At 67.7% G+C, this 8,242-nt stretch overlaps 1 protein-coding gene and 1 long non-coding RNA gene across 2 annotated transcripts; one reads left to right on the top strand and one right to left on the bottom strand.

Annotated features, from left to right (window-relative positions):
• Positions 1 to 27: 27 nt before the first annotated feature.
• On the top strand, positions 28 to 2,327 carry SNRPD2 (small nuclear ribonucleoprotein D2 polypeptide). Its single transcript, XM_072030173.1, is given in 5 exon segments — positions 28 to 50; positions 52 to 177; positions 1,870 to 1,948; positions 1,950 to 1,993; positions 1,995 to 2,327. Coding segments are annotated over 5 exon segments (324 nt in total). The 3' UTR covers positions 2,047 to 2,327.
• Positions 2,328 to 7,131: 4,804 nt separating this feature from the next.
• Positions 7,132 to 7,904, bottom strand: LOC140000389 (uncharacterized). Its single transcript, XR_011805529.1, has 3 exons — positions 7,815 to 7,904; positions 7,504 to 7,591; positions 7,132 to 7,244 (listed from the first exon to the last, which is right to left on the bottom strand). It is a non-coding gene; the product is annotated as an uncharacterized lncRNA (long non-coding RNA).
• Positions 7,905 to 8,242: the final 338 nt, after the last annotated feature.

Here is an 8,242-nt window from a genome sequence, read left to right as displayed (position 1 = left end):
AACAGCTCAAGCCCAAGAGCCGCGGGTATGACGCCGGAGGAGCTGCAGAAGCGAGGAGGAGGAGTTCAACACGGGGCCGCTGCAGGTGCTGACGCAGTCGGTGAAGAACAACACCCAGGTGCTCATCAACTACCACAACAACAAGAAGCTGCTCGGCCGCGTCAAGGCCTTCGACAGGTCCGGGACCCTCAACCCGGACCCCCTGGACCCCAACCCCGGACCCCAGTATCTCCCCGGTATCCTCCCAGTATCCCCCAGTATCCCCCGGTATCCCCCTGGGTCCCCCCTTATCCCCCCGGTATCCCCCAGGTCCCCCCCCAGTATCCCCCAGGACCCCCAGTATCTCCCCGGTATCCTCCCAGCACCCTCCAGTCCCCCTGGTGCTCCCCCTGGCTCCCCCTTATCCCCCCGTTATCCCCTAGGTCCCCCGGTCTCTCTCCCAGTATCCCCCAGGTCCCCCCCTGGAACCCCCAGTATCTCCCCAGTATTCTCCCAGCACCCCCCAGTATCCCCCTGTGTCCCCCCTTGTCCCCCGTGTTATCCCTAGGCCCCCCGGTATCCCCCTAGTCCCCCCGGTATCCCCCCGGTTTCCTCCACCTCCTGGTATCCCCTGGGTCCCCCCCAGTAGCCCCAGCCCACCCCAGTATCCCCCCAGTATGCCCCAGGACCCCCAGTATCTCCCCGGGTGTCCTCCCAGCACCCCCAGTATCCCCCCGACATCCCCTGGCCCCCCCTTATCCCCCTGTTATCCCTTAGTATCCCCCCAGTATCCCCCCGGTCTCTCCCCCACCCCTGGTATCCCCTGGGTCCCCCCCAGTATCCCCCAGGACCCCCAGTATCTCCCCGGTATCCTCCCAGCACCCCCCAGTGTCCCCCCTTATCCCCCTGTTACTCCCTTAGGTCCCCTCCGGTATCCCCCCAGTATCTCTCAGGACCCCCAGTAACCCCCTGGTATCCCTCTGGGTCCCCCTTATCCCCCCGTTATCCCCCAGGTCCCCCCATTATCCCCCCCGGTCTCTCCCCCCAGTATCCCCCTGGGTCCCCCTTGGTCCCCCCGGTATCCCCCGGGTCCCCCCCAGTATCCCCCCGGGTATCCTTCCAGTCCCCCCAGTAGCCCCCCATTATCCCCAGGACCCCCCATTATCCCCCGGTATCCTCCCAGGTCCCCCCAAAGGTGCCCCTTGTCCGCCCCTATCCCCTTGGGTTTCCCAAAACGCCCTCGGTGTGCCCCCAAAACACCCCAGGGGCTCCCCGCAGGGTCCCCAGTGCCCCCCTGGGTCACCCCAAAATGCCCTCCCGGGTCCCCCGATATCCCCCTGGGTCCCCCCCAGTATCCCCCAGGGTGCCCCTATAACCCCCCCCCGGGTCACCCCAAAATGCCTTTTGGGGTCCCCGACACCCCCCTGGGTGTCCCACAGGGTCCCCAGCATCCCCCTGGGTTGCCTGGTGTAGCCCCGCAGTCCCCTGTAGGGCTCCCAGTGTCCCCCCAGTTACCCCCCAGTCCCCACTGGTCACCCAAAACACCCCACAGAGCCCTCAGTGTCCCCCCAGGACCCCCCCATGGGACCACCAGCATCCCTCCAGACCCCCCGAACCCCAATGCCATCCCAACATTCCCCTGCTCCTCCCATGCCCCCCCACCCCCCATATCCTCCACCATTTGGGGTTTTCCCTGAAACCCAAATCTTGCCCCCCAAAAAAAAAATTCCTGGTGTTTCCCCCTCCCGCATACCCTGCACCTCCCGCACCCCCCCCACATCCCCGGGGACACCCACAGACGCCCCCTCCCCGTGCCCCACCCCCCTCCCACCCCCTACCCAAACCCCAAGCAGCCCCCTTCGCGGGACCCCCCCCCAAAAAAAATTTCAGGCACTGCAACATGGTGCTGGAGAACGTGAAGGAGATGTGGACGGAGGTGCCCAAGAGCGGCAAGGGCAAGAAGAAGTTGGAAGCCGGTGAACAAGGACCGCTAGTGTTCTTCCAAAATGTACCTGGGGCGACTCCGTCATCGTCGTCCTGCGCAACCCCCTCATCGCCGGGAAGTAGGGGGGGGGCCACGAGGGACCCCCCCCCCCAAAAAAAATTTGGGGGGTCGTGCTGTCAGCCCAGCCTTGCCCTGCCACCCTTAGGGTCAGGGTGGACCCCCACCAGGGTGAGGCTGGGCCTTGGTGCTTTGTGCCCCCCCCCGCCCCAAAATGCCTTCGTGCCCCCCCCAAAATCCCTTCCTGCCCCCCAAAATCCCTCAATTCCCCCCTAAAAGGCATTTTGGGGGGGTGGGAGGTGGGCGAGCCCCCTGGACGGCCGCGGGCAGCACCTGGAGGGGCTCCACCCCCGAGTTTTAGGCAGCCCCAGGGGGGAGGGTGTGCCCCCTGCCAGTGACAGGAGGAGGGGGGGGGCGGGAGGACTCCCTCGGGGCGCCCCCCCTCCCTTGGGCCTCTCCGGCCCGCGCCGCGCGATGGTCCGTACCAGATCCCCCCTATAATTGAATCGTTTGTCCCACCCGCTGTGTCCCTTTCTGGCTCCTCAGCTGGGGGCGTGGCCTCGCCCAAGCCACGCCCCTGCGCGTGCTGTCCGCCGTCGGGCGAGCCGAGGTGCGGGGATGGGGGGGGGGGGGGCCGAGTACCCCCACGCCGGATTCGGCCCCGGGGACCCCCCAGGGTGCTGACCCCCCCCGGCGACCCCCCCCCCAGGAGATGTGCCAGCGCAGGGGCACTGCAGGATCCCACAGACCAGGCCTCTGGGTGAGGGGTTGGGGGGGGGGGCACACGGGTGTCCCCCCAACCCCGTGTCCCCAACCCCCCCATCACCTACCCCATCGCCCCCCCCCCCCATGTCCCCCCCCCCCATGCCTTCCCCTCCCATAACCCCCCCCCAGTGCTTTCCCCCCCCCCAACCCCCCTCCCCGTTGTCACCCCCCCCGGTGCCCCCCCCCCATTGTCACCCCCCTCCTGTGTCCCCCCCCCAATAACCCCCCCTTCTCACCTCCCCCATGTCACCCCTCCCGTCATCCCCCTCCTGTGCCCCCCCACCATAGCCCCCCATCACCCCCCCCCATATCCCCCCCCGTGCCCCCCTCCCCCTGTCCCCCCCCCCCCAAAAAACCCCCAGTGGTCCCCCCACTGCCCCCCCCACCCCATAACCCCCCCCGCTACCCCCTCCCCCGTGCCCCCCTCCCCGTCGCCACGGCCCCCACGCTGTACCCCCCTCACATAACCCCCCCACAGTGCCCCCACCAGTGCCCCAGTGCTCTTCCCCAGGACTGGCGGTGGTGCTGCAGGAGGCTTGGTGGGATGTTGCCGTGGCCCCATGACATGCAGGGGCCCCACATGAGGTATTTTTTTGGGGGGGGTAGCAGGGGGGGGGTGGGCAGGGTGCCGTGTGGGTGGGCCGACCCCCCCCCCAAATTTATCTCCCCCCAAAGGAGCAGGTGCTGCCAACGTCCTGGGCTACATCCCGTACCTCGGGACCCTGCGAAGAGTGCGGGGGGGAGGCAGGTAACAAGAACCCCCCAATTAACAACAACTCAGCCACCACCGCCCCATCCCCCTCAGAAACACCCCCATCCCCTCCAGGACCCCCCCAGGCTTTGGGGAGGAGGGAATGGGGCCGAAGGCAGTGATGGGGATCCCACCCCCAACCCCTTCCCATTCGGGTCCCCCCCCCCCATGACCCCCCTTCAGGTTCCCAACAGCGCCCCCCCCCCCACTCTAACCCCCCCCCTAGCTAAACCCTCCCCCTAACCTCCCCCCTCACCCTGTGACCCCCCCAGCTTCTTCCACCCCCTACCCCCCTGCTCCCCTGCCCCCCTAACCCCCCCACCCCATGACCCCCATTTGGGCCCCCCCTGACCCCCCCCATCCACCAGACTCGGAACCCCCGGGGGCGGGCCGGCCGGGCGGGGCAGCAGCAGGGTAGGTGACACGTGGGGGGTCCGGGGGGGGGGCGGGGGGGGCACCCATGGGTGTCAGCCCCCAACCAGCCTAACCCCCCCCCCCCCCAAGGTGTCTGCTGGTGCCCGAGGAGGTGCTGGGGGGGGCCGCTGAACCCCTAGTTGGCCGTATTGGGCCGAACCAGGCCGAGGCCGGAGCTGAACAGGGCCAATACTGGGCTAAACTGGGCCGAGCTGGGAGGGGGGTAGCCCCCCCGCTGGGCGCCCCCTCCCGCAGTCTTGGGGCTCAGCTCCTCCCTGCTCGCCTCCCCGGCTCCCAGCAAAGTGGTACGAGGTGAGGCTGTGGAGGGGCGGGAGGGGACCGGGGGTGGGAGGGGTCAGGGGACAAAGGGGGTGGCCCTGTGCCCGTCCCCAGTTCTGCTGGCAGTCCCCCCAACAGCGCTCTTCCCTGAAGTGCTCCCTTCAGCCTCCAGGTGGGACTGTGCCTCCCCGGTGTCACCCCCCCCCCAAGTGTCCCTCCCTCAATGTCCCCCCCAGGTGTCCCCCCCCCCACTGTCACCCCCCTATTGTTCACCTCCCAGTGTCCCCCCAGTAACCCCCCCTCGCCGTGTCACCCTCCCCAGTGCCTGTACCCCCCTCAGTGTCACCCCCCTCGATGTCACCTCCCCAGTGTGTCCCCACAGCACCCCCCGGTGTCACCCCCCCAGTACTCCCAGTATCACCACCCCAGTGTCCCCCCTCGATGTCACCTCCCCAGTGTCACCCCCCCAGTACTCCCAGTGTCCCCCCCAGTGTCACCCCCTCGATGTCACCCCCCCAGCGTCGCCCCCCCAGTGTCACCCCCCCCACTCTGCCCAGTATCGCCCCTCCATGTCACCCCCCCAGTGTCCTCCCCAGTGTCACCCCCCGCATCACCCCCCCTAGTGTCACCCCCCAGTATACCCCAGTGTCCCCCCCAGTGTCACCCCCCTCGATGTCACCCCCCCCAGTGTCCCCCCAGTGTCACCCCCCTGATGTCACCCCCTTAGTGTCCTCCCCAGTGCGCCCCCACCGTGTCCCCCCCCCAGTGTGCCCCCGTCGTCGCCCACTCCCCCCTCAGCTGGTGGCAGCTCCTCTGTCCTGCAGGCCCGGTGGTGTCCCGGAGGGGGCGGCCGGCGGCGACCCTCCGGCTCCCCCCAAAGTGGGGAGGGGGCCGGGGGGGGCGGCAGGGAGGGGCTGCCCCTGGGCAGCAGTGTCGTCCCCCAGCACCCCAAGAAAGAAATGCGTCAACGGCTTCCTGGCACATGTGTCTCCCAGCATCAACCGCAAGGCCTAGGTAAGGATGGAGGACACGGGACACGGGGGGAGGGTGAGGTGGGGAAGGAAAGCGGGGGGCGTGGGGGGGGGCGTGGGAAGGTGGGCTTGAGGACGCTGGGGGGACGGGGAGAGATGGGGACACCCGAGTGGGGGGGGGCCGGCGTGGGGATGGGGGATGAGGGATGGGGGTGGGGGGGAGCTTCGGTGTTGGGGACAGGGATGGGGACATGGGGACCTGGGGGGACGTGGGGACCTTGGGAGGTATTGGGGACTTCGGGAGGTGTGGGGACAGGGATGTGGGGGGGTGTGGGGACACTGGGAGTGTGGGGGGTGTTGGGGGCATTTGAAGGGTGTTGGGGACCTCAGGGACATGGGGACCTTGGGGGGGTGTTGGGGAACTTGGGGAACCTGGGGCCTTGAAGGGACATTAGGACCTTTGGGGACACGGGACCTCGGGGGACATAGGGGACCTCGGGGGGTGTTGGGAGCCTTCGGGGTTTTGGGGGACCTCGGGGGACGTGGGGGCTTCGGGGCCATGGGGACCTTGGGGGGTGTTGGGGACCTTGAGAGGGACATGGGGACCTTGAGGACATTGAGCCTTGAAGGGACATTGGGGCCTTGGGGGGAGTGTTGGGGACTTCGGGGGGATTTCGGGACAGGGATAAGGAGCGTCGGGGGACATGGGGACCCCCGGGGGCTCTTGGGGACCTCCGGAGGACGCCGGCCTTCAAAGGAACATCAGACCTCCGGGACACGGGGACCTGGAGGACACCGGAACCCCGGCCGGGACCCCAGAATTAGGGGATATGGGGCGGGTCTGGGGACATTTGGGGGGACACGGGGCTGCTGCGGATTTGGAGGGGGCCTGGTGACACCCCGGTGCCACCCCCGGCGCCAGCACCCGCCCCACGGGGCTGTCATCCACCCAGAGGGCCCATCAGGGAGCTGGCAAAGCTCTGGCACAGCCTCAGCCCCCGCAAACGCCAGCCCTACTGGTGAACCTGGTCCTTACTCGGTCCTTACTGGTGTGGGGATGCCCCGGTGGGGGGGTCCCCCACACGGTAACCCAGCAGCCTCCAGCGGCGGACGCTGCAGCGGCAGCACCACGACAACCACGCTGCATCTGGACAGGGACAACGGGGACAAGAACGGGGACAACAATGGGGACAACGGGGACCTGCCCCCCGCGCCCCTCCAAGCCCCTGCTGGCCGCCCACGCCGAGGTGCTCGGGGGGGGGCCTCCGTCCGCCTGATGTCCCCGTCCCTGTCCCCAAAACCCCCCCGGTGACCCGCACCCCCGTACCCCGTAACCCCCGTCCCCATAACCCCCGTCCCCGTAACCCCTGTCCCTGTCCCTTCCCTGGGGACAGTGATTGTGCCGATTTACCCATTATTGTCCTGGGCAGAGCTGGCTCTGTCCAGGGGACAGGGGACACTCGGGACGTTGTGGACAATTTGGGGACCTTTGGGGACCCCTGAGGGAACTTTGGGGGACCTTAGGGGACATTGTGGGACCCTTTGGGCGCTTAGGGGGACACTTTGGGGCCTTTTTGAAGCCCCTTTGGGGCCTTTTAGGGGACAATTTGGGGCCTTTGGGGCCCCTTTGGGGGCCATTGGCGACACTTTGGGGCCTTTGGGGACTCTTAGGGAACTTAGGAGCCCTTTGGGGGCCTTTTATGTGGTCTTTTGGGGACCCTTGGGGCCCTTTGGGGGCCCTTTGGGGCCCTTTTGGGGACCCTTCGGGGCCTCTTTTGGACCCTCGGGGCCTTTTTAGGACCTTCGGGCCCTTTTTAGGGACACTTTTTGACCTTGTGGGGATTGCTGGCCCTTTGCCGGCCTTCATGGGCCGCTGGTGGTGGGGCCGTGGGGTGGCCTTGGGCTGTGTGTGTGGCTGGTGGCTTCCCCCCGCCCCCCGTGTCCCCCCCCCGTGTCCCGAGGCCAGGAGGCCACGTAGGAGCCCTTTCTTGCCATTTCGGGGCCGGGGGGGCGCAGTGTGGGGCCCCCCCTCAAGGCTTCTTAGGCCGAGCCTGCGCCAGCGACCACAGCGAGTAGCAGGTGCCTGTGGGGTCCGGGGACACCTCAGGGACCCCCCGTCCCCGTGCCCCCCGTCCCCAAAAACACTCAGTGCCCCCCCCCGTGCCCCCCCCCCAACAGTGACCCAGTGGCCATTGCCCCCCTCCAAGTGTCTAAAAATACAACAGGTCTCCCCCCCCAGTTCTGGGGGCACTAGGTCTCTGGGTGTGTGTCCCCCCAAAAAAATCAATAGGGCTTTTACCCCTCCCAAAAAAAAAAATATAGCCCCCAGGAGCCGGCCGTACCCACAGAGCAGATGAGGGTGGTGAGGTGGTGAGGGCCCCGTGTCCATGGTCCCCCCCTTCGGGTGCAGGCGGGGAGCCCGTTGTCCTCCTGGGGGGGAGGGCCCGGGATAAGCAATCAAGAGCTGAGCCCCCCCTAAAATGCCCCCCCCCCCAAAAAAAAAAAAAAAAAAAAAAACACCCCCCAAAACGCCCTCCCATATGTCCCTCCTCCCCCGTATCCCCAGGCCCAGGGACCCCAGTATGCCAGGCTGTGATCCCCACAGCACCCAATTACACCCCCATCCCAGTGCCCCCCAGGTGCCCCCCCTCACCTGGAAGTGCTTCTGGTGCCTCAGGGACCCGGTTGTGGAGGCGCCGGGGGCCGGGGGGGGCGGGGAGGCGCCGGAACCCCAAGGGATGGCCTTGGGGGGGGGAGGGGGGGGGGCATGAGGGTGTGGGGGGGAGCCCCTGACCACCCCCACTCACCCCATAGCCCCCCCCCCAATAAATCCCCCCACCAAAGGGAAAACCCCAAAACACTTCTCCTATCAGGACCCCCACTATGGCCCCCCATTGCCCCATGACCCTACCAAAAGACCCTTCCATAACCGCCCCCCGCCGATCACCTGCAGCCCCCCATAACCCCCTCCGACCCCCCCATAAGGTACCTCCCATAACCCCCCCAGCCCCCCCATAATCCCCCCATATACCCCCCATAATCCCCCCCTGACCCCCCATAACACCCCCTAGTACCCCCCAT

The sequence above is a fragment of the Anas platyrhynchos genome, chromosome 33, assembly GCF_047663525.1.
Source record: "Anas platyrhynchos isolate ZD024472 breed Pekin duck chromosome 33, IASCAAS_PekinDuck_T2T, whole genome shotgun sequence".
In the NCBI taxonomy this organism is placed as follows: Eukaryota; Metazoa; Chordata; class Aves; order Anseriformes; family Anatidae; genus Anas; species Anas platyrhynchos.
This window is presented reverse-complemented; position numbering and strand designations above follow the sequence as displayed.